The sequence below is a fragment of the Geotrypetes seraphini genome, chromosome 19 (assembly GCF_902459505.1).
Source record: "Geotrypetes seraphini chromosome 19, aGeoSer1.1, whole genome shotgun sequence".
In the NCBI taxonomy this organism is placed as follows: domain Eukaryota; kingdom Metazoa; phylum Chordata; class Amphibia; order Gymnophiona; family Dermophiidae; genus Geotrypetes; species Geotrypetes seraphini.
Genome location: NC_047102.1, coordinates 4,012,920 through 4,039,723, shown reverse-complemented (window position 1 = coordinate 4,039,723; position 26,804 = coordinate 4,012,920). Strand labels below are relative to the sequence as shown.

Here is a 26,804-nt window from a genome sequence, read left to right as displayed (position 1 = left end):
TTTTATCATAAGTGCAGGATTGCATTTCCCTTGCAGGCAAAGAGATTTATAGGTGCTCGTCAATAGATATATATGTCCATACTTGGACTATTCAAATATTGTGTAAATTAGCATATTTTATAAGCTCTACCAAGACTTTGCCTTGTTCTTGCCTACTGGCCATTTGAATGATTGAACCCTTGTTGACATAACTAGAAACTTGAGAACGGAACTTTTCCATCTGTTTATCATATTCTTGTGTGTTAAAGGTAAAGATTGAAATTGAATATTATTTTGTTTGGATTAGCATTCTATGGGCAGCTTAGAATCGCTCATAGCAAATGTAATAACAAAAATCTTCCCTCAGACCCTAAGCTGTTATCTTAATTGTGTTCTTTGACAGAGCTGGCACCTTCCTGCAGTCTGAAAACAAATCTAAATTTCTCTAGAGAAGATAAGTTTTAGAAAAGATAGAGCAGCGATCTGGATGAATAATTCATTTGGGCTTACTACTCTATTGAAGGCATGTCAACTAATTTAAGACCCCCTTTTATACTTCTGTTAAGTCTGGGCAAGGCCAGTAAAGGCTTAGGACCCCTTTCATCAATCCACGGTAGAGATTTTTACCTCAGGCTGGTGAGGTAAATGCTCCAATGCTCATAGGAACTGAATGAGCATCGGAGCATTTACCTTGCTGGCCCGCGGTAAAGTTCTACCGTGGTTTTGATAAAAGGGGTCCTAAGCCCCAGACTTAACGGACGCATACAGGAATGAAAGAAATATCCAGTAGGTAACATCAGGTGTCATAAGCATGGAAACTTTGCTGCGCAGGGTGTTGAGGGGCAGAGAGCCTGGGTTCTTCGAAGCTTTACGAACAAGGCCGAGTCAGAACATGGTTGTGAATGATGGAATGCTACGCTTCTGGATTTAAGGAAGGAAGTAAATAAGTGCTGAATACTGGCTGTTCAGGAAGAGTTAAAAGTAAGTGCTAAGGTTATCTGCAAGGGTTGGGATGTGAGCAGATGTGCCGAAATTTGTTGACTTTTTTTTTTGGGCGTACCAGCATGGGAAATTATGGTGGCTGATTTTTTTGGAGTGGGAACTGGTTTCCCTGTGGGTTTTCTTCATTTTATGATCATTAAAATCTTTGGTTTGATCATTTCATTTCTTGGGGGTATTCTAGTGATGTTATTTTGACTTGTTGAATATTTGGAGAGGGAAGTTGTTTTCTTGATAGGAATTATGTCTTATTGTTCCTCCTTGTTTATTTTTAGAGCTCTTTTCCTTTCAACCAATTTTAATTGTTAGCCGCTGTGCTGTATTTTTTTTTTTTATGAACAGAGGTCTGTTAGTCCAAAAATAATGCAAATAGTGCAAAAAATAATGATAATTACGGGAGCAGTTTGGAAATTTGAACCTGCTATGAGGTTTATTGCCACGAGCAACGCTGCTCTGTTGGAATTTGCCTTGTGACTCAGCTAAGTGCTTGTTAATGGTTACCACTCTTTCACAGAAGGGCGTGAACTTGTATGGATCTCCACAATTTGAAAGTACGTTATTGAATTTCCAAACTGCCCCCGTAATTATCATTTTTTTTTTTTTTTTGCACATTTCTAAATTTATATTGCTTGATTGCACAGTTCTATTGGTAACACGCAGGACGTATCCCATGATGGTGTGCGGGCTCAGATGAGGCTTCTGTCTCCGTCTTTTTGAGCTTTCTAACCAGCACTGGAACGGTGGTTTACATCGCTCCTCATGCTTGTCTAGTCTACCCCCTCTTCTACGAAACCGCCCTAGCGTTTGTAGTGCAGAGAGCCGCGCTGAATGGCCTGTGCTGCTCCCGACGCTCATAGGACTTAATGAGCACTGGGAGCAGCGCAGCTCTCTGCACTAAACTGCTAACGCGGTTTCATAGAAGAGGGGGTTAGTGTGTTAATTACGGGAAGCTTTTTGGTGTTCAGTGTGAAGAGTCCTTTTGGCTGTTGTTGGCATTGCTGCTTTGGTTTTTTTTTGGTTTTTTTTTTGTGCCTTCAGAGATTTTTATTAGCAATTCTATATATTGCAACTATGCGCTGTGTTACTTGGCGCTTATTTCTTAGGCACCGTGTATAGAATCGAGGCCTAAGTGCCTAATTTTAGGTGACACATGCAGACCATCTCTCCTCAAATCTTAGTGCAACTAGAATCTTAAATTTAGGGACTCGGCCCTAGCTAGTTTTTCAAAGAGGCACATGTAGGAGCTTAAGTCCAAAACTTAGGCTGTTAAACTCTTTTTGAAACGGGCACTTATGATAAATTATTCCATTTTTGCAGCTCATCTATCTTCCTTAGGTCCTGCTATAGATCCATTGGATAATTCATGCCAGCTCTCTTGTACTCTATTGAAAATTCATTCCTCTTCTGTAATTGCATTCCGATATTGTGCTTTTCCAACTTGAGCCTTAAGTGTTCCTCTGCACTTCAAAACTAAAAATCCAATGTGTCTCTCTCTAAATAGTATTCGTAAAGAGTTGCATCGCTACGTTTCAACAGTTGAGGTTTTCCTGCTTTAGGAGATTATGGAGAGCTGTGTGTGTGTGTGTTTTTTTTTTTTTTTTACAGATTTTATACTGCTTGTAACATAGTAAATGACAGCAGATAAAGACTTGTATGGCCCATCCAGTCTGCTTAACAAGGCAGCCAGAGTCATACCTGCTGTTCCATGCCCTCTTTAAAATGTTAAAGCCATTTGTTTTGCTTTAATTTCATTTTCTTTTCCATTCATTTTTTTGAATTTTGTCTCTTTGTCCTCCCACCCCCCCTCCACTGGCAGGGCATTCCAGGCATAGAAACATGATGGCAGATAAAGGTCAAATGGCCCATCCAGTCTGCCGATCCACAGCATCCACTATTTCTCCTCTCTCCCTATTGGCTAAGGCTCTTAACATTTGCATCTCCTCTTCCTATAGGCTAAGGCTCTCTACACCTGCATTGCGAGGTCATAGAAACATAGAAACATGATGACAGATAAAGGCCAAATGGCCCATCCAGTCTACCCTCCTCGTCCTATTGGCTAAGGCTCTTAACTCCTGCATTGTGAGGTCATAGAGCTTTATGGTTATAGAAACATAGAAACAAGATGGCAGATAAAGGCCAAATGGCCCATCCACAGCATTCACTATCTCCTCCTCTCCCTATTGGCTAAGGCTCTTAACATTTGCATCTCCTCTTTCTATAGGCTAAGGCTCTTTACACCTGCACTGTGAAATATGATAGCAGATACAGGCCATATGGCCCATCTAGTCTGCCCATCAAGTATCTCTTCCTCTCCCTATTAGCAAAGGCTCTTATAGCTGCATTGTGAGGTCATAGAGCTTTATGGTTATAGAAACATAGGCACCTCTTATGCACGACTCTCACCAAATTTAGATGCCTGTATTGTAGGTCTGCAAAACCCTGGCCTAGATTACTGGCACCTAGGTTAGATGTAAACTACGATTCTCCTAATGGCGCCTACACATGGCCGATGCTGTTTTTGCAGGCACTAGCCAATGTAAGCGCTGTTACTAGATTCAGTTGAATTGACAAAAACCCGTAAAGTCATCTATTGAGCTTTCCCAGAGTCCCAAAAATATCAATATACCAGCACCAAAAACATTTTTTTGAAAACTACATAGGGGCGTACACATACAACGCCTCAAACGGAGCCATAAAAAGATTGGTCAAAGACAGGGCACACGATGCCGCCATTGCTGTGCCACTTAATAATTGTTAAATGCTCTGGAGCACAAAATAATTCCGCTTCAATGAAATAGACAGTAGATGAATTATAAAATCAGAACCACTTCAAATCTTTATTTCCCTAGCAAGAAACGGCCTCCAAAATTGAACATCATACTCCAAGTGGGGCCTCACGGAAGACTTATACAAGGATTAACATCTCATCTCTTTTTGTTTTTAAATCTCATTTATTATTGCTTGCAAACAAAGCAAATTAGGAAAATAAAGGTAATATTCATACACAGTTTATCCAGATATAATTGAAAGGAAAATCTCAACAGAGTCCACATTGTAGGATTCGCCAACTCAAATGCATATACTACCAACGGGCAGTATCTAATTAAAATTTCTCGTACAACTCAACCAACTGAAAGTAAAATTAAGAATGAGTACCTTGAAGGACAGGTTTATCCAGCAAAAAAGATTCCAAATGAGAAGGGTCCTGAAAAATGTATCTGTTTCCTTAAGGGGAGAGTACCTATTGTTTCCTTAGGGGGGGGGAGAGCGTGGCACAGTGGTTAAAGCTACAGCTAGAGAATGACACGGTGACAAAATTCATCACCGTTCCCATCCCCGCGGATAACCGCGGGAAACCATCCTCATGTCATTCTTCATGTATTCCTTATGTATTTTTTTAAACATCTATGGATATGTTTGTATGTTTATTGTTCAAATGGTTTTATTTATTTCCCTGAATTTATTTTCTGTTATACGCATTGAATATTTGATATTGCGTTTAAATCAAAATCTTAATAAACTTGAAACTTGGAAGAATCAGAACATGATGTCCTTCTCCAGTGATCTCTCTCTATGACCAAATAGCGTAAGATAGTCGTAACTTCGTCATGTGGGCTTCAAGTCGCATGTCTGGTCTGATCTCTTCAAAAACTGACTTGTTAGTTTTCCTGGTGGTCATTCTCCAGCTCCAGAGTTGAAATGAGTCGATCCTCTTTCTATCTTGTTTTCATAATGTCCAGCCATTCCATATGAGGGGGATTACATTTAAGCACCATTTGCACATACTGTAAATGTTAGCGGAATACTCAGGACTGTGCTATAAGTGCACAGTTCTCTGGGGCCCAAATTCTATATGTCACCTAAATTATTGGAACCAACTAGTGCAACACTAAGTGCGATTCTATAAAATTTAGGTGTGCTGTATAGAATCGCGCTTAGCTCCACCTATTTATACAGGTCTAAATGCATGCTCCTAAGTTGAGTGCATGACACCTAAGTAAAAAATAGGTACCTAACTCCAAAATACGCCCACGACCTGCCCCTAACCATGCCGACTTTTAGGTTGGAGCTTTGGACTTGGAGCCTATTGCTCCATGGTAGGTGCAGGTTGAATTTCCACATCAATGTTTCTTATTCAAATTGGAAAATGTATGTGTAAAATTTGCTTATAATAATGTATTTAAAGCATACACTATCATTTTTAAAGATTTAACCCTGTTGGCTAAAAGCTTTTCTCCTTTGTAATAGTGTTGTTTATCAAAAACAGGATTTATGAGCGTGTCCTAGACCCTCCAGATACCAGTCTTTCACCAGGAAGCAGTTTATGGCTTGGGCAGCGTAACAGGAAGCATGGCTTGTTTAAGGTAAGAAAAGATAAAATTGACCAGCCTTAAGACTGCTGGCGAAACAGTGCAATTAGTAGAATTGTTGGTCAGTATTCCCTTGGCGTGTGCTTCATCTCTTTGAACCTGAAAGACTTCCATGGAATGCACCTATCCAGTGTGGTCCACTCTTTGGGGAGACAGGAAACATGCCCTCCCCCCTCCAGTCTGCCAAAATAAAATTCTGGCAGTATTTAAAATACCACCTATTTAGAATACCACTTGAACCTCGGAAGAATGCGTGCACGGGGAAGATTATCTTTGCGTTCTTTGTTTGGCAATGTTTTATATTGTCGTTCTAAAAGCAGTTTGATTTTTCAGCCCATCACTTTAATGCTGACTCTTCCTTGTTTCATAATCTCAAATTCTACTGTTGGGCAGCTTCATTTAGGCACCCCCCCCCCCCCAAGGATGTGTGGTCGGAGTCTATTTTATGACGGCACCCAGATTCCATTATCGAATGTAGCTTTTTCGTTGGCTCAATGAAATCCCAAAACTTGTTTGCAAAATACTGACTTTAGAACCCAACTTATACACTGTGGGGTGATATTACGCATGGTAAATGGCTGTTGTAAAGTTACAAATTGTTCCTAGTTTTATATAATCTGTGGGTAAACATTCAAGTGTACATATGTGTTTTATGAAATACAACAGTTATTGAGGCATCTTTCATGCCTTATGGAATTTTATATTTTGATATACATATGGGTTTTCGTCGTTGATGCAACGTGTATATTATATGGAATTTGATTTGATATGTAGGTATGTATTTTGTTATAGTGTGTCTCTGAAGTGTTTTGTACAATAAATGTAAATCTTATTTTGTATGTTAATGTGTAACTCGCCCTGGATAAGGGCGGGGTGAGAAACAAACAGTACATACAAAAAAATTCAATGGTGAAGTCGGGTGGGGGGGGGGGTGGGGAGAGGGGGTGGACACACCACCCTGTGCACCATCTTGGTGGGGCACCGGAATTTCTACAGCACCCCACGCCACACTCACACCCTTCTGACCTCTCCATACCTATTTAATCCCACCTTTTACAAAACCACGAGAGTGTTTTTTAGCACAGGCCGGATTGCTGAATGCTCTGCGCTGCTCCCAACGCTCATAGAACTCTGAGCGTTGGGAGTAACGCAGAGCATTCAGCAAGCCGGCCAGCCTGAAAAACCGCTATTGCGGTTTTCTAAATGTGTGTGTGAATCTGAGCCAGCATGAGCAAATTCTCTGGCCTGTTGCTCGCGCCAGCCCGCTTACCTCTGAAATTACTTCCGGGTCACAGGCCCAGGAAGTGACGTCAGAGGGAAAGGCAAAGCTGGTGTGAGCAGCAGGCGAGAAAAGTTGCTTGCACTGGTGAAGGTTTCAAAATGTACTGGGGGGGAAAGGGAGGGAGGGCATGAGTAGGGTATGGAAAGAGTAGGGGGTGCCTCCTACCTTTTGCTACGCCGCTGTATACAACACAAGCACATGGAGCAGGTGCAGATTCATCCAAGAGGTCTGGGCATTGCTTAGGGGGGAGGAGTGGGTGTCACTGGTGGGATCCTAGTAAAGTAGGCATACGAGATGCACCTTTGTGGACTTTTCGCATATAGTAGTCACGGCTTGTTGCTGACATCATGAAACTCGATGCATCTTAATTTCTATTAATTTCCTTCAAAGCCAATAATTGCCCAAGCATTGTTCTCCAATAATTGAGCCGTCACTCTGAAGTGAAACGGGCGACATTGATTCATTGTACAGCTGTTGGCTTCTAATCTCAGCTGCTTCGCATATTCTTTCAGAAGGTGAACATATGTTAATAGACCTGATGAAAACCAAGAAGGTGTGCGGAATTCACCCCTTCTTTGGTTGCATGCAAAGTATCAGATTGCGGGAAAATAATATTTCTAGAAATTAATGTCTTCGTGATTTAACCCTTTCTAACTAGTGGGGTGACTTGTGATACGCTAATAAGCTTGAAATTGATATTGATCAGAGTGGAAGTACCCAAGTGGCTTGCTTTTTTTTTTGCTTCAGATATACTTGACCTTTCTGCTAAGTATCTGTAGGGCACTGACATAAAAATTGGTTCCAATGTTTAAAAACATAACTATAGGTGTTGCACATTTTTGCCATGATTGGGTTGTGCCAGCGTGTCTCCAGGGGCCTGTTATAAGTACAGCAGGGTCTCTTTTTTTCTATTACAAAGGGTTTTCTTTCAGCCTTCTAGCACTTTTCTCTAGTGTAAACTGACATCTGCAGAGAAATAAAAGAGCGAGAGAGAACTCATTTGGGGTCAGAAATTTGCTGGTGTCTTTTGCTGGCAGGAATAGAAGAGCAATACAACACTTATGAACTTCACTCAGCATTTCCTAGTCTAGTGTATTGGGGAATTAGTTTAATTTTTTGAAAAAAAAAAATATTATGCTTTTCCTATATTTGTGGAAGGTATAGGAATTTATTTTTGTTTCAGTCGTGCACGATACAATTATAGATATCTCAAGTAGTCGGCCATTTGAAGCCCTCTGAAAGGGTAATCCTATAAGAACATAAGAATAGTCTTACTGGGTCAGACCAATGGTCCATCGAGCTCAGTAGCCCATCCACACGGTGGCCAATCCAGGTCACTAGTACCTGGCAAAAACCCAAATAGTAGCAACATTCCATGCTACCGATCCAGGGTAATGCAGTGGCTTCCCCTGTGTCTTTCTCAATATCAGACTATGGACTTTTCCTCCAGGAATTTGTCCAAACCTTTCTTAAAACCAGCTACGCTATCCGCTTTTACCAGAACCTCTGGCAACACGTTTCAGCGCTCACCTATTCTCTGAGTGAAAAAAATATTTCCTACTATTGGTTTTAAAAGTATTTACCTGCAATTTCGTTGAGTGTCCCCTAGTCTTTCCTTGATGTATGCAGTGGTCATATTTTGGGCACCTTTGTGGCACTTGGACTATTCTAAAACAGGTCTAGTTCCAAACGTATAAATTCCGTCCAGGATGTCTTGCAAAATGCTCGATTATTATCGCTGCAAGACGTCCGTGTCTAACCCACCCTTGAGACCGCCCAAAGCCCACCCCTAACACGCCTTCACCACACCCATCTCGTGCTCTGCTGATGGGCCCCTTAGCCCCCAATTTATGAAGCTGCGGTAAATGCACCGAAGCCTGTTCAGGTCCTATGGGCTTTGATGCGTTTACCGTGGCAGCATCTGGAGTGAGTTACCGCTTTCACTTAGAAGTCTAGGCCCCTTCGTTTTTATTTCAGAAAGCTCTGAAAACTTTCTTATTTACTAAACACTTTGGAAACGAAGCCATTCATTGAAAAAACATGATCACATTACTGAGGCATTCATCAATTCTCATTGGCTTCCAATCCAGGAAAGAATACAATTTAAATTCTACTGTATACTATTTAAAACTATAAACGGAGACAGCCCAATCTACCTAAACAACCGCTTCATCCAAACTACCTCTACCAGACATAGAAAAACAAACACCCCATTCACTTACCCCCCAATCAAAGAATTAAAATGGAAAAAACTATACGACGGACTACTGGCCACTCAGGCAGCGAAGATAGACAACCAAGTCTCCAACCTGTTGACAACAACCCCAGACTACAAGATGTTCAGAAAGGAAATAAAAACTATACTCTTCAAGAAATCCCTTAATAAAGCTTAATACCATGATAAAGCTTAACCCTCCTCTTACCATCCCCTCCCTAACCCCTGATCCTACTTTTCCATCTCTTGGAAACCTTCTCTGATCTAACGTTGTAACCCTTCTTCCATAACTCTTTTTGTACTCCGCTTTGAACCGAAAGGTAATGGCGGAATAGAAATCTGTAATGTAATGTAATGTCATTATATTCTTCTTCTATATTTATGCACATTTACATTATTATAAACCGAGTCGAGCACCTTTTTGTTTGAAGACCGGGTCTATGAAATTAAGTTTTAGCTTAGTTTAAATGGGAAGCCCTCTGGGGGACAGAAAAACAGCTGTTAACTCATCTTCAGCTACAACTATAAAGGCTGTCGGCCAAATCCCTTCTCCTTTGTTTTTCTTTTCGTCACTGTTCCATCGCTGCATAGCATAGTGAAAAACCAAATGTGTGTGAAGTCAGAGCTCAGATCCTCTGCCCTATCATTCCTTTTAGCAGCATGTTCACCCTTTTTGCCCCGTTTATCCATCATAATTAGATTTTAAGATCTCTTGAGCAGGGACCGTCTCTCGCGTGTTTAATGTACAGCGCCGCGTGCGTGCATGCGTCTGGTAGCGCTATAGAAACTATCATTAGTAATAGTAGCAGTGGCTTCCAGTCACACAAATAACAAACATTATAAATTAAGGCATCCTGGGTTTGAAGATGCATGGACATTTTCAGAGTAATTTTAGGATTTAAGAGGTTAGATAGGTGTCTACTTAGCACTATTTTAAAAAAGATGCATTTTTGGCACTTTAATGAGAGCTAAAAGTCAAATATCATCTCACAACAACAAACTTGTCTTTATTATGACAGGGGTTGCCATACAGCTTATTTTAAGGAATTGGAAAAACTGGGATCTGTTAAACTATACCTTTTTGGTGGGAGTCTCTGTATCACGTCTTTAAAATGGAACACATTATGGCTATACAACGGGGGCATTATAAGAAGTTTCTAGATGTTTGGGAGCCATTGACAAAATTTTCCAAAGAGCGATTGTTGATTTTGCCCCTTGATCATGCATGTCCAGGGTGTGAGGGGGTTGGAAAATATTTTAATTTGAGTGCAATTTTTGAATATGAAGATGGGGGGATATATATATTTGTCATGGATTATAATTTTGATTGAATGTAGGTGCTATTATAGTGTAATATGATTGTATAATATTGATGCACTTATTTTTGCTTTCATAATGAATAAAGATATTTTTTTTAAAAAAATGCATTGATGCTTATAGGTCTTTCTAAAATTCCAGCTTTAAGTGTGGAAATCACTCTTGCCCTGCAGGTCCAAACATGTTACTCCAGCTCCTGAGCAGGCATAAGTGTATATGCCTGAATTATGCAAAACTGCGTGTTTACTAGGCTTGCAAGTGCTGCTCATGCACCACTTGATCCCTGTAAATATCTATTCTATTTATAGGCTGCATTGAACCAATGCAATTCACCGTAAAAACACACGATAAAGTGCAAAATCCCCATTGTTATTCTTTGTGTAAGAATCCTTTTTATTTGATATCATTTGATAGAAGAGGAAAAAAAATTAAAAAATCCCCACATACTCTCCCAACTTCATAATCCTCCACCCCCGACAAAACAAACCTACAAAGCACATGCCCTTCATATCATGGCTCATACGTTTCCACCAGGCCAGTATTTTTATGAGCACGTTCACCCATATCAGTGTTTTACCAAAGTAAATGGTTTGTGTTGTCTTAAAACTTTGTCTGTAGCCAATACTGCCCAATCTCTCTTCTTTCACAAAGGGTATTATGCAAGATGTGAAAATCGTCTTTATGCCGAATGGATACATAACACAGTGTCCTAATCTGAATCGCAGTAAGTGCTAATTAATTTATTTACGTGGTTGCACATATATACTTGACTATCATTGATTTTCTGTAGGGTTATGATGACGCAAGAATCATCTTAGAAACGTGCTACCGTGTAATATTGGTATCACGGATTTCCACGTTACACCAAATGTACACAGAGCAACTTATTAATACTCTAATCCAGTGGTTCTTAAACCTGTCCTGGGGGACCCCCAGCCTGTCGGGCTTTTGAGATATCCCTAAAGAAAACGCATATAATAATGTGCAAATCTGCATCGTGCATATTTTTTAGGGATATCTTGAAAACCCGACTGGCTGGGGGTCCCCCAGGACAGGTTTAAGATCTATTGCTCTAATATATGAATGTGAATCCTGTTAATTGCATCTCAAGAGATATTGCTGCCCTCCTGATCTTCCTGGCAGAAGTTAGCATCTGCCAATGTTCTTGGATACCTCCTGCTAAAATTTAAGGGGGCAGAACACCCCAGGTTCTAAACTTTACCCCCATTAAAGCATCTACCCTTACAAAACTCTCTCTCAGAAAACAAGCCTTTCCGAGTCTTACTCCCTGGGATCCTTCTAAAAAAGTGTAAATGTGTAAGCCCTTCCCAGATCCACTTAACCCCCAAAGGAAAAAGTCTCGCTAAACCTCTCCCTCTATTTGCAGGAGTACACAGACGGGGGCCAACTGTTAGACAAAATAGCCCCAGTTGGTCCCAGGCTTTCTTCCATACATGAAGTCACGGTGGGCATCTTGTCCTGGGAGAGTAAGATGGTCTTGTTTTTTGGAGAAGGGTTCTGGAATGGGGACCATGGTTTGGTGTGGGATAGAGAGAATTTGAACTTGGGGCATCATTCTTCTTTAAATATCATTGAGAGGAAAGAGATTGAGATGTGCAAATTATTGCTATTGGGTCCGGAATATCTACTTATTACCCCCCGTGGAAACCTCCTTATTGTGATATACATAAAACTACGATAGTGCAGAGAGTGACCCATGATAAAATCGGGTGTTAGAGCCTAGTTAAGTATGGTTTAGTTCATAAACCCTTTATGGTATTAATTTAGGGCCCTGATATTCAAAAGGGCTGGGAGAGGATATTCCACTGCACTGTCCAGTTAGTGCCGGGGCAGTCCCTGGACAGAGCTCGGGTAGAGTTGGCATGTAACTGGTTAGTAGCAAATAATCCAGTCTACCAACCGGTTAAGTAAACAGACTAACCCCCTCATTTACATAGCCGAGCTAGCGTTTTTAGCACTGGCCACGGCGATAACAGCTTAGACGCTCTAAGGAATTCTTTGAGCGTTGGAGCTGTTACCGCGGCAGTCTCTAGTGGAGCTCTGTAAAGAAGGGGGTAAATTAGGACAGCAAAAAGACTATCTAAACTGCATCCACCAAGCTACCTGGCTATTTGTCTGAATATTGGCCTGTGACTGGATAAACTTCTAGGTTTTGCTGCCCAACATTGGCCTCCATCTGTCAGTGGCTTAAGAACCACTGACCGCTGTGAGCCCGAATATTGATGAGCTAATTGTTTTGTTTAGCAAAGTCTTAATTACTGTTTTATAGGGTTAGTTTCAATTTTCAATGTATTTGATATACCGCAAATTCAACCACAGTTAGTCTAAGCGGTTTACAATATGGCTCCAAATAAAGGAGGGACGGATTGAGAAATCGGGTTTTACTTCCACTGAACGCAATAGAAGTAAAACCCGGATGTCGCAATCCGTCCTCTCTTTCTCTGGAGCCATAGGGTAACCCTACTGTTTCATACATTTTTATTACCATCTCGTCCCCTAAGAAGGGCCTACAAAATGGTTTCCAAGGTAAACCAAAGCCTACGTTAACATGTCAATATAACACTGACACTTGCCCTCTCTAGTAAGTTGTTAGGTTTCAATATTTTTGATCATATATGTGTATTGTCACTGATATAGAATAGTTCTGGGATATTTCTGGATTTTGTCTCTCCCTCTTATTTATTCTGCTCACGCCTTTTATGAATAATAGGCTTCAGTGATGTAAGAGTCTGGTTTCACTGGTCTTAAGTGTCCGAATGCCTTTGTCACGGGCCACGTCCAAGCAGTGGACACCAGTCGCATCCGACTGGGAACATTCTCTTGAAATCCCACCCGAGAGCAATTCTTAGAGGGGAACCTATGCAGTGAAATCTATTGAAAAAGTTCTGAACAACTGTCAATGTTTTCTTACTAGCTTATGTATTTAAGGCTGCTATAAATTGTTGAACCATATGCTGAATCATCGGTTCCCAAACCTGGTCCTGGAGGCACCCCAGGCATGAAACAAGGGCATGAAACAGAACTGCATGCAATGGAGGCAATGCATGCAAATCTCTATCATGAATATTCATTGTGGATATCCTGAAAACCTGACTGGCCGGGTCACCTCCAGGACCAGGTTTAGAAACCACCGTGATAAAATGTTTATTTTTGTATAGAGTTCAGCCCTCGGTGAATTTCCTCTCAGTCCATTTGAAAACGGGATCCAGAGCGGTTTAATAGGCACTGCCTGATCCCAAATTCATAGGTGAAGAGAAGCAAAAGGGGGTGATACTATAATTGAATTTTAATCTGTCACAAAATGCCGTCTTAATGCTGGGTTTTACCAAATGGCGGTAGAGGTTTCTACCGCGGGCTGGTGGGAATTCCGATAAGTGTCGGAGCATTTAACTCGCCGGCCTGCGGTAGAAACCCCCACTGCCGTTTAGTAAAAGGAGCCCTAAATCTGAGGAACTTGGTCTGTGGTATGATTTCAAGTAAGAACCCATCGCACTGATTCTTTTTTCCCCAACTACGTCAGGCATCCTGTTTATTTCTTCTGTTATACTTCTTTTATTGAGCATGCCCAACTTGCAGTGATTTCTTAAGTCTGGTGCAAGGAATCATGGATTTGCAGGAGCTCTTGGCTAAAATGACTGCAAAAGTAGGTACCCGGAATGTCACTGGCACTGTCTTTGTGTTCTTCATGTCTCTTTAGCGCTTTGACCAAACTTTCGGATAAGCCACTAACATTGTTTGCATTTTCACTCTTTCGTATCATCTCTGTCCATCTCTCCTGCTGTCAATGGGACTGTGTACCAGGCAATCAACAACAACATTGTCCCTAAACGCTAAAGCGTTCTCTCTCTGGGCTTTTAACGTTCAACATCAAAGAACAGAGTAGAAACTCATAAACATTGCGTTAGAGAGAGATTATAGGTCTCAGATAAGATATCTATGTTACGTGAATATCCTTCTATGTTGCCTATTGTGATGTATCATATTTCCTTTATATAAATAGGCACATTTCTGGCACTATATCTTGTTACTAGTACGAGAGGGTGCTCAAAGGTTCTCAGCCCAGCCAAGAAGAAAATGATGTGGATATGGTTCAATCAATGATCTGAAATGTCAAAAAACATAGAATTTTGTTTCTGCAAATTGGCACTTAAAGAAATAAAAGAACACTCTTTTCAGCTACAGTGGTAAAATGACGCTCAGAATTGCTTGGGCTGTGAACTTTTAAGCACCCCCTTGAACTATTTGGGTTTCTGCCAGGTACTTGGAACCTGGATTGGTCACGGTTGGAGACGGGATGGACCGTTGGTATGTCCCAGTATGACAACTCTTCTGTTCTTATGTGAGCCAAGTATAGGACAGCCAAGCCATTGTGACATCAATGATGAAGTTGGCTCTTAGGCATTGGTGGAATGAAGCATTATGACATCACAATCTCAGCTCTGGAATATTGCTATGAAAAGTTCTCAGCCCAACCCAAAAGAGAATGACGTGGATATGGTTCAATCAATGATCTGAAACGATGTCAAAACACAGAATTTCGTTTTTGCAAATTGGCACTTAATGAAATAAGATAACCCTCTTTTCAGCTACAGAGGCAAAATGACGCTCAGAATGTAGGAAGTTGGTTGGTTGGGCTGAGAACTTGTCAGCACCCCCCTTGTATTTAATTTGCCTATCTCCAAGTTTTCTTTATGGGTTGTATTTTATGTTTACAGTCTACTATTTATGCTGTTATAAAGTACAAAGTGGGTTTTGTTGCCATCTTCACAAAATGATGTGACATACCGTTCCTAAGGTATGCATAGTTGGGAGTCTAGGAGTGGGAGTGGACAAAGCGAGGTAGGGAATCATTTTATAAAAGGATGACTATGTCAAAGCTGGACTAAGGTGCCTACTTTAGGATTTGGATGTTTCAAGCACATGGACGTCCGTTTGGGCATTTTGAGACATCTATATGCAGCTATATTGACTTTAATTTTGCAAAGGCAGAAAAGGATGCCCAACACTACAAACTTCCAAATATCAAAGGAGGCATGTGTACTGGGTGGGACTTGGCAGGGTCCAAAATCAGGCTGTCCAAATTTGACTAGTGAACGAGAATTCAAGTCCAAGCCTAAAAAGACCTGTTTCAGTCGCGTCCAGGACACAAAAAAGATGCTCTGATTGAGCATCCGACCAATGGAGGGATCCAGGACACAAAAAAGATGCTCTGATTGAGCATCCGACCAATGGAGGGATTAAAGCGTTAAGGCTTCATTGCCAGAGATGGTAGCGGTGATTGAAGCACGCCTTTAGCTTCTAAAATCATAGTAATGTACTGAAGTGCTTTACTCTGTCCTGATGCAGTGGTTGAGATGAGAAGCGTAGCAGTGTCTGGTTCTTAGCGAATGCCTGGGCAGATTCTGTCACTCATTAGGGTGAACCTGATTCTTGATGGAATGAGCCCAATTCTGGCTTTTTAATCACTCTGAAGTAAGAGGGCATAGAATGACGTTAAGAGGTGATAGGCTCCGAAGTAATCTAAGGAAATGCTTTTTTACAGAAAGGGTGGTAGATGCATGGAACAGTTTCCCAGAAGAGGTGGTGGAGACAGAGACTGTGTCTGAATTCAAGAAAGCCTGGGATAGGCATGTGGGATCTCTCGGAGAGAGGAAGAGATAATGGTTACTGTGGATGGGCAGACTGGATGGGCCATTTGGCCTTTATCTGCCATCATGTTACTAAGTTTCTATAACCATAAAGCTCTATGACCTCATAATGCAGGTGTTAAGAGCCTTGGCCAATAGGGAGAGGAAGAGATAGTAGATGCTTTTTCATCTGTTTTCTTCACAGGTTCCAAGAACCTAGAAACACCAGTAAATTTTTAGTGGCAGAAGAGTGCAGCTGAGTTTGAGTATATTTATTTATTTAAAAAATGTATTTTACACTTAATTAGAATACAGTCTTGAGCAGATTTATATAAGAACACAGAATAAAAAACAAATCCAAATTAAGCAAACATATAACGGGCATAAAACCAAGTAGACTAATGTAAAAATAATAAAAACATAAAACAACAAAACTTGATTGATAACGAATGTCTTAGTTTTTTTTGGTGTGTTTTTCCCCCCCCCCCCTAAAAGGCTCCTTCAGTTCTTAAACTGAATTCAAAAGATGGAGTTTGCAATAGCAAGCCACTGCACTGACTCCTGTTAACCAACCGTCTTTTGCAAACGAGGCTCATATGTGACCGATATGTCTTGAAGAAGATAGCTTTGAGATGCTTCACTTATATCTTGACAAAGTAGAGAGCATAGCTTGATCTTGATTCTTTAGGAACCACTGGTACTAGAACAAAAAAATAGCTATACTGGGACAGAGCAATGGTTTTTCTAGCCCCATATCTGGCTTTCAATAGTGACAAATCCAGGGCACAAGTACTGGCAGAATCCCAAAGAGTAGCAAGATTCTTTGCAACCGATCCCAGCGATGCGCAGTGGCTTCCTCCAGATCTATCTTAATAGCAGATTATGGACTTTTCCTCCAACAACTTGCCCAATGGAGAACTACAAATTTAGGAGAAATGTGTAAATGAATACCACAACCCAAGAGCTGCAGAATTCTGAACCAACTGTACAACCCTTTAATGTATTAGCAGAAAGGCCCATATAAAGTTTCATTACAGTAGCAAGCTTAGCAAAATATTCCAATGCGTTTAAAAGCCGAATCCTCTGATATTCAGCCCATTGTCTTCAGTGTTTTTTTAACCATTGGATGCTGCAGGATAATTCTTCCAAGAACCCAAATAAAACTAGGCAGCCTTCTTGCTGTTCCAACCTCATCTGGGCTGTTACCTGCTTAGCGGACTGATTATCACTGCTAATGAGGTAAATGCCAGCTCTGCCCAGGATCTGCTTCTCCCTTGATAGTGCTGAGACGATCTGTGTGGATTTTTCAATGCCACTGAAACTCCAGGTATGGGCCTGGCGATTAAGTCTTAGAAATCTTTCCTACCTGGATAAGTCCTACTGAATAGTGACACCTAGTCCTGTAAAATACTGAGGATGCAATGCCTTTCACCAGTAATTAAGAATCTATTCTGACCTCCCAAGTTTTTTTATTTTATTTTTTTTCTACTCAGGGCTGAAATAGGGTAGCCTCACTTCTAAATTCACGTACCCGAGAGACAGCCATGCTTTACTTTCTTTCATTAACTTGTAGGGTCTGTCATCAATATATCTGTCTTCCATTAACTGTGGTTTCACTTGACATTGCAAAAAAAAAAAAATGAGTTGCTCATTCGTAAAACTTTTTTTTTTTTTTTTTTTTTAAACCCTGTGGTATGAATTACAGAAATTACACCAAGTGATTTTCATTTGTAGCTAAATTATGCAGAGACGAGGCTTAGTCAATTGGAAAGCTGTCATTGTGAGAAGACCTGCCAAGTGAATGGAGTGATCTATCGAGGCCAGGACTCCTGGGTAGAGGATGATCACTGCAGGAAGTGCATATGCAAAGTAAGAGTCTTGCAAAAGGTTTTGGGAATAGAGCGCCTAATTATAGCTCAATGATGGCTCTTGAATGCAGAATGTTAACTTGGAGAATTATTACCTTTTTACTATGCATCTCACAGCAATGCACACACGGTTGTGAAGGAGAGCTGGAGAGGTGCCAGATTTTAATGTGAATATTTAGTAAATAAAATCAGCTTTCCCCCTTGATGACGCTCCTGCCTTTGTTCTAATTATATCCCTGGGGAAGCACAGGTTTTGGAAAGTAATTTTACTACCTGTCTTACACTTGTCTGTGTGCTCTGTATTGTTTCAGTCTATTGAACTTGAACTCATTGCATGAAAAAAAAAATATATTTTTCCAGTGTATTTTGTATTAGAAAAAGATGTTCACCAGCTCCATTCCTGCTGACTTGTATGTATGTATTTTATTTTGGAAATTAATTCTCCGATTAAGTGTTAGGCACAATTCATTCAATAAAAGGTGGACTTCGCAGTTGTCCTTTTTATAGTTCAAAAAAAAAAAAAAAAAGAAAAAGATGTAGATTCTATGCATTCCTTTAACCAGTTTAAAATCTAAATGAGAACAGAAAATCTATAAGCAAATTATTATTTGGCTAACATTATTTGATAAACATCTGAATTGGACCTATGTTTGTGCAGACAAATAGAAAACCAGTTGTTAAAATCTCACGGCTGATGGGTGGAGTCTACAAATGTTGTTTATATGCTTGATGAAACAGTCTCTTGTTCAATCTAATGCACCAGACGAGTTTGGGCAGCTGGGATATTTGAGGAATATACAGTATGAAGGGAGGTGGAATTCCTGGGGAAGGCTGAAAGGCAATTGGTTTGGGTTTGTCTCATAACTTTTCTAGTAGTAGCTCGGAGAGGTATATCCAGATACAGTAGGTATTAGATTACATTACATTAGTGATTTCTATTCCGTCATTACCTTGCGGTTCAAGGCGGATTACATAAGAATTGTTGAGAAATTAAGGTAATATATGTTGGGTAATTTGAACATTTTAGATTTGATAAGGAATAGACAGTGTGGTAGGTGGAGCTTGGGAAGGAACTGGTCGTGTTAAATAACTTTTATGTATTTTTTGAAGAGTAGAGTTTTAGTTTCTTTTTTGAAGGTTTTGTAGTCTGTGGTCGAAGACAGCAGATTGGTGATTTGTCTGTCTAGTTTTGCTGCTCTGGTGGCCATTAGGTTGTCATAGTTTTCTTCGTTTGACATTTTTGGTTGGCGGGGTGTGTGAATAGTGAATGGGTTCTCCTGTGTCTGGTTGAGGTGGTGGTATGTTGCTGTCCCCGGAGGGCTGATAGTCTAAGAGGGTCTTTTACTAAGGTTCGCTAGCGATTTAGTGCACTTTAAATGCTAACACATCCATAGAATATAATGGGGATGTTAGCATTTAGCGTGTGCTAAATCAGTTAGCATGCCTTAGTAAAAGACCCCTTAAGTTTGTACCTTAGGTAATGAAGAGTTAACTGAGTTGGCCAAGAACACAAGCAGCAGCAGAGACATTTGAGCCCGAGCTTTTCTGGTTTGTAGATCATTAGGTGGTTCTTCTGATTCTTGTCTGAGATCCATCAAATGACATCCCGAAAACAAGAAGTATAACAGTCGGCAGTTTTGCCCCGTTGAAGGCTCTTATTGCAGAAACATCCCCCTCCCTCCCCCATGTAAATGGCAACATGTAGATATTTGGAGAGGCTCAGACATTTAAATGCCATTTCAGAAGTGTGATAGCTAAGTATATACAGTTGTGGGTAGTGTGGGAAGAGGGAGTAGTCTGGGTGGGGCTACAAGACAGATGTTGCTTTCCCATTTCACTTAGGGAGTCCACATCTGTAGTGAGAAAGATAGATGCTGGGTCATAGTTTCGTGAGGCATATCCAAGTGCCTGCTGTAAATCTGATGTCTGGACTCCCCCAAACAACCCCTCCTCCCCAGTGTTTGTACCCATGATCACCTGCCCAATATCTGATCCCACCTGTCCCCAAAGGCGTCCCTCCACCCAGCCCAAGTAAAATTCCAACCCTAGATGACAGTAACCTAATGGCTGGTAAACTGGGTTTGATTCCTACTGTGACCTTGGGTAAATCACTTAACCCTCCATTGGCCCAAATAATGCAGCTTGTAACACCCATGTAAATGAGTCTTAAACAGGGCTGTTCACACCAATCTCTTTTCATACGAGTGAGATGTCTCTTTCAGTAGGTCTTAATTGGCATCGTCTCTTTCTGATCTATGCAGTTTTGCTTAAGTTTGTCTTTGCATTTTGGAAACTTCACTGCAACCTGTTAGTATGGTGTTGACATTTCCTCCTGCTTTTCTCTTCTCCCGTCCAACTTAGTATGGAGCAGTGGAATGCAGAAGAGTAGCCTGTCCACCTCTGAATTGTCCAGCAGACACACTGGCAGTGCACGTACAAGGCCAGTGTTGCAAAATGTGCAGACGTAAGTGTTTATTCCTCATATACTCAGAACTGTTCATGGGGCAGTTTTGCCTGTAGTTTAAATGGTGAGATCAGCCTGTCAAAATAATTCACTAATGTTCAACCTTACCTTGGATTTACCGAGTACTGGTATGGCCTAACACAGGGTAAAATGAGCCAACTCATCACCTATGTTTGATCTAAACACCAAGATTGTCTTCAGGGATGTGGCTACTGCACATAATCAAGTTTAAGTATTTGATATCCCGCCTATCATTACGTCTAGGCGGTTTCTACACTTTACACTTGCCAGAACCAGTACCTGAATCTCAAAACCCAACTCCATCTGGAAATGAACATGCCCCCCAGTTTTTGTTCTCAGTAGGTAAGGCTGAGTTTTAGAATTATAAGGGGTACAATCTACTTTTAAATTGATTCTCTTACAGAAAAATCATTGTTACTGTTGTTTTTCTGGATAACAAACAAAAAATTAAACATGATAAATGGGTAAGTAGAAAGCAATATATGAGAAGAGGAAAGTAGAGGATTTTGCTTCAACAGAAGCTGTTAACTCATATTTGAGATGCTTGAAGGAGCCCATTGGAGACTGAAGAACATGGGTTCAATTTCTGGCTCAGATCTTATGTACTTAGTTATATATTCCAAGTATTTACAATCTGCACAATTTACAATTCTGAGTTCCTTGGGTCTGCTGGGACTGGAGATACTACAGAAGCATGGTTAACAACTTCAGAGTGAGAGGAAGTTGCGTACATTGCATTACAGTGGCACCTACTGGCTCAATTTCATGCCAACCATTATAGGGTTCCAGAAGCAGCTCTAGTTCCTTTCCCATGACCAAGAAATAGCTGTTTATAATTAAGCGTATTGAGTTCAAGCTACTTTGCCTAGTTTTCAAAGCCTGGCATCTTTTACTTCCCGATTATCTACATAAAAAAACAAATCAAATATTAACCCAGTAGAATTCTAAGATCATCTTTCCATGACCAATTTGAAATCCCTGGTCCTAGAATAATAAAAGTTCAAGCAACAAGGAAAAGAGCATTCTCGTATGGGGGTTCCTGCCTTTGGAATTCCATATTTCATGACTACTTAAGGGAATATCTTGCTCCTCCTTCCAGAAACTATTGAAACCTATTATTCTCTTATCTTCACTATGGAGCCATCCAAAGTCCATTAATGAATGTCTCTAGCTAGATGTTATATCTGGCCCTAGCTTTTCTTGGTTGATAAATTGAGGTGTTCTATCTTTTGGGCCGGAATAAAACTCGGAACTATAAACTGTCTAGAGTTTTCTTTAGTTTAATTTTTAATCTTTCTCGTTTTCCTGTTATTGATATTTATAAACTTAGATGGTTAGTTTAACTATTCTATCTTTCCTTATAATGTAACTATGATACTAATTTTCTTGGATCTTTCTTTGCCTTCAAAGTTCTTTACTTTCCATGGGGTACTTTCTTTTCCTCCCTCATATTATATATCTCCGTAATGTTAAGTGATGTCTTCTCTTGTATGCTTAATTAGATTTTGAGCCTGTTCGGGACAGAGAGAGTAGCTCAATTCCTATATTTAGTATTGTAAACCACTTAATACCTATGTTCAAGTGATATTAGATGCAAAAAATCCAATCCAATCCAACCTGTGACTGCAGCTGTGACATGATATCAAATATGGGAAAAGTTCCCAAGTGGTTGTGAATAAAAATACACATTGCTGGGTCCCAGCCCCAGTTATCAGTGCAATAGACTCCAAAAAGAGCATGAACCAACTGTTTGAAAAATAAATGAAAGGAGGCTTCCTGAATATATCGCTTTGGTGTTACTGTTCTTCAGTTCAAAGATATCTTACCTTTATGAAACAAAGAGTCGGAGGTTTACCTCTCAAAAGATCTCGTCTTTACCAAAAGCCTGTTTTAGTCGCACAAGAAGAAGAAGACTGCAGAGTGTTTTTGCAGCATACAACGCATGACCTGTATACTAAAACTGAGTGCTTTATTTCGGATGGAGGAGGTATCTCTTGCTTCCTGAGCTTGTAGTTGACTTCCAGAGCAGGGCGTGATGAAACGGCGACCTGAGGGTCACCGAGATGCAACTTTGGTCCAGTGTTTCAGAAATGCAAACTTTGTGAGAGATCCCGCTCCACTCCGATATTGATTCGTTTAGTTAGTTCGATTTATATCCCGTCTTCCCCGAGGAGCCCAGAACGGGTTACTTGGTAACATATATATATAACAGTTAGCAAACAAGACACATAGGGGCAAATTCTATAAGAAGCGCCCAGTTAGGCACCGTTCAGCGCGAGTCAAGTAAAATTGGCTGCTGAGCGGCACCTATTTTGGAGGCGCCCAATAAATAGGCCAGCTCTAGGCACAACTAAAACTTAAGCACTCATGCAGGCGCTTAAGCACGCTTAAGAGCAGCGATTCTGCAACAAGGCGCCTAACACGAAGCCACGCCCACGTCTAACAAGCATAGCGCCTATTTTTTTAGAGGTGCCTTGTTACAGAATCGCTCTTTCTTGATAAGCACCTAAGTTTCAATTATTGCTGATTTAAAAAGCTGAATTGAGCTGCTTGTTCGATTTAGATAGGCGCTTATCTAGTTGGGTGCCTCCAAAATAAATGCCTAACATTGGACACCGATTACAGAATTTGGGCCATAATGGTTAATAACAAGGAACAGACAACTAAGGCGATAGGGTACAGTGAGATGCATCTAGTTCAGTTGTTCTGGATTAGCAGACACTTGGAGCCTGAAGCATGCACAGGGAGAGAGCCAGTTGAATTGCACTTCTGTTTAGAGGTCTGAATGGGGATCGTGGGAATCCCGCGGGTCCCGCGGGAATCCCCCCTAACCCACAGGACTCCCACAGGGATGGAAGGCTTTGGAATGGAATTGTCCCCTTGCAACTCTATACTTCTGTTCTCCTGCTTGCTTTCAGAACTTGTGGGAAGTCTTATCAACCTGCAAGATGTTTGAGATCTGAAGGGGGGGGTGGTTGCTCATCAGTTTAAAAGAAAATGGGATTGGCTATGTAAAATCTAGATTAATATCTTTATTTTCTCAATTGCTGGTAAGAATCTCTGGAATTCAATTCCAGGTATAATGAGATTATGCAAAGTTTGTATGTCTTTCAAGAAATTGTTAAAAACCACAATTGTTTGTGGACGCCTTTCTCTAACTCTCTGGTTGTTGTTTGATTTGAATTCTTCTGTCTTAAGCAAATTTTGTGGGGGAGATTGATTGTTTGTTTACTGCATTTTACAAGGTTTCTGTTTGAAACTGTGGACGTAAATGTTTTTGTACATCGTTTAGATTTAAGCGAGTCATAAATTTTTTTAAAAATAAATCTATCGAGAGTCCAGTGGTTTGGGAGTATCTGTCTGAATGCTAGCTTGTCCTGAGGACTCGGGTGAAGAGAGGTAGGGTTTCTTCAGTTTCAGAGTGAGACATCATATTTTAGAATATTGCCAAAATCAGACTTGGCACTTGATAGACTTTAACACATTATATAAAAAAAAAAAAATTTGAAACCCAAGTCCGATATAAGCAAAATGAGTGAACTGTAAATATATTTCAGTCATGCCTTTGCTCCCATCTCTTCAATTTGTCTATAATAACTTATGTCCGATGGCAACACAATCTGATCCGTTATTAAAACAAACTTATTTTGTTCCAAAGAAGCACTGTATTTGCTAGAATGAGGGGATATTTGTCGGGGGCATTTTCAAAGCTCTGATTCCTCGGTGAAAGGTTGCACAGTTCTAGCCCATGATGGGCACCGGACCTGTCTTCTTGTTGTGACAGCCCTTCAGTATGCCAGTCGAGGGAAAGAGCTTTACAGTTGATTGGAGCTGATTACATATTCCAGATCCCTGCCAGAATGACTTGTTAGGGCTTAAAGCAGTCACTTCTGGGCACTCTAGCAGCTGCTGAGACTATCCTCAGCATTTCGCAGTGGGCGGGAGGATAGCTCCGATTTCCCCAAACATTTGAATGGAAAGTAACTGGCTTTTATCCTCCTGCATCTGACACACAATTAGCAGCTGTAAATTTACAATGATGATTCTTATGCAACCAGGTAATATTTATAGCGAGCTTATAGTTCCTTTGTTATTCACGATTATGGAAGAAAGCAGTTGTCACGTTTTTACTTGTACATGCAGATTTGGGGGAATTTTTTTTTTTTTTTTTTTAAAAAGGGGCATTTCTGCATACCTACAGTACTTCAGGCTTTAATAAGCAATCTGTATGCACACATTAAAGAACCAGACATGCCATTAACCTGTCAGACGATGTAAGGACTTTTGTTTTTGATTTTTATTTTTAAAGCATATCTTGGAGCTTGACTGAAGGAAGGCATTGTAGTGCTTCAGCAGAAGCTCGAAATGCTAATGAGATTTCTGTCCCTGATCTGGGCCTGCACCGACAAAGCACAGCTCACCTCGGCTCTAAGTCCAAAAAAGCATCTATATGGAAAGCCCACGGGTAGTATTTGCGGCTAGACATAACATCAGTTTTCAAAGGTAACTGTTTTCCTTTGGAAAACTGACTCGGGAGAAGAACACACACAGATTTGCAAATACTTTTTAGGAGGGTTTATTTCCCATGTAAAGGTATGTGTCATTTTTAGAAATCCAGACGTAACATGTTAAGTGTTCTGCCTGCCCATTCACGCTCCTAAGAATATCTCGCAGATATTCGAACAGATTATGAATGTAGTGAAATTATGCACACTAAGAAGTCCTTTTACTGAAGTGCAGTGAAAATATACCTTATGCAGGACTTTCCTGCATGCTAAGGCCATTTTTAATGCAACAATAAAATGGTTGACTTTTTTGAATTTTTGTACTAATGGCCACACACTAATGTTGTCACTAGTGCACGGTCATTAATAAAGATTAATGTGTGACTTTTTAGCATCTCCTACGAGGGGCCGCTGAAATGTTCTCAGCCCAACCAAGAAGGGAATGATGTGGAGCCATGAAACTTATAAGTTGCAAACGCCTCAAATTGTTGCCTTTAAAAAAAAAAAAATCTTGGTAAGATTTGGAAAGAGAAAATAGTCAGATGGAGCTAGATCTGGTGGATAGTCTATGCACTGAAACTCCAACTGCGTCAAAATATCCATCGTTTTGTCAGTCTTGTGAGCAGTTGCATTGTCTTGCAAAAAGAGAACTTCCTCTCCTTTTTTCTTTCAGTGCCTCCTTTAATCGGCACAGCAAGTTACAGTAGTATTCTGCATTATCTGTTTGGCTCCTTGGAAGATGGTCGGTTATTACAGCACCTTCCTGATCCCAAAACACTGTGGCCATGACCTTTCATGCTGACTTTTGGGTCTTGGACTTCCTTGGCATTGGAGAACCCGAGTGCCACCATTGCATGGACTGTTTTTGTCTCCGGATCATAGTGCTGTAACCATGTTTCATCAACAGTAATTAGTTGTTCCAAAAAGTTGGCAGCATCTCACTGAAAAAGCTGCAAAATCAAATTGGAAGTGTACACTCGATGTAATTTCTCATCAGTATTCAAACATTTGGGCACCCACTTGGCTGGCAGCTTCTGCATACTCAGCTGCTCATGGATTATACACCCAACATGTTCCCTGGATATCTGTAGTGTCTCAGCAATTGCTTTAGCCAATATTCACCAATCTGCCAAAATCAGTTCATGGACGTGGTTAACAATTTCAGGACACCATTTAAGGCCCCCCCCCCCCAGACCTTGCTGCATCTTCAGTCTCAATCTCCATGTTGAAAGTTTGCACACCACTTGATGGACATTTGTCACTCAGTGTTTGCAACATACATTCATGGATTTCCTTTGGAGTTTTCATCTGCAGGAATAGGAACTTCTTGACGTCCCGGAGTTCCTCACTTGAAAACTCCACACTTTTTGCTGACATGGTTCAATCAATGATCTGAAACGATGTCAAAACGTGGCATTACAATTCTGCAAATTGGCACTTTGCAAAATAAAATAACACTCAGAATTTAGGAAGTTGGCTGGGCTGAACTTTTCAGCGCCACTGCAAAGGTGGCAAGGGCTCATGTGCTAATCGCATGCTAATCAGTTAGCACGTGGCAACGTAGCTGCACTGATTACCCCAGGTACGCCCACTCTCTCTACCCCATACACACGCCCTTTGTGGTAAAAATTAAAATACAATTTTACCATGTGGTATGCATGCGTTGACCTGAAACTTGCCATAAGGTGCCTGAGCACACCCCTTTTAAGCTGTGGTATGCATGCTCAAGTTTGTTTTTTTTTCTGCAGCTTGGTCTGTATTTTTACTGAATTTAGCACATAACATCATAGCCTGCAGATTCATGTGATAGAATACAATGTTGCCTTCAAATCTGGGGATAATTCTATAAGAAATGGCTAAGTTTACATAGCAGGAATGCACATAAACAGTGGGATTCTAGTCATTTATTCAAGTATGTGATCAATTAATAATAATAACTTTATTTTTCTATACCGCCATAATCTTGCGACTTCTAGGCGGTTCACAATGAAGATAAGCTGTACAATCGGCGAATTACAGAGTATAGATAGAAATGAGAACATTCAGCGGTCAGTGAATTAGAAGGTGCCAAATGGTTAGGAGAAAGAAGTACATAGGTTATTGAAAAGAATTAACTTAATTTTCATATTACATTGA

The 26,804-nt window shown here is 40.5% G+C and overlaps 1 protein-coding gene across 5 annotated transcripts in view; it reads left to right on the top strand.

The window, feature by feature from the left end:
• The window catches only part of NELL1 (neural EGFL like 1), a 291,095-nt gene that overhangs the window by 71,581 nt on the left and 192,710 nt on the right, over positions 1-26,804 (top strand). For 4 of the 5 annotated variants that reach the window (XM_033928927.1, XM_033928925.1, XM_033928926.1 and 1 more), the window contains exons 5-9: positions 5,246-5,342; positions 10,814-10,886; positions 13,744-13,826; positions 17,545-17,679; positions 20,040-20,142. In XM_033928927.1, the coding sequence (XP_033784818.1) occupies positions 5,246-5,342; positions 10,814-10,886; positions 13,744-13,826; positions 17,545-17,679; positions 20,040-20,142 (491 nt within the window). The remainder of the gene's footprint in view (positions 1-5,245; positions 5,343-10,813; positions 10,887-13,743; positions 13,827-17,544; positions 17,680-20,039; positions 20,143-26,804) is intronic. The other variant, XM_033928928.1, reaches the window with a different exon arrangement.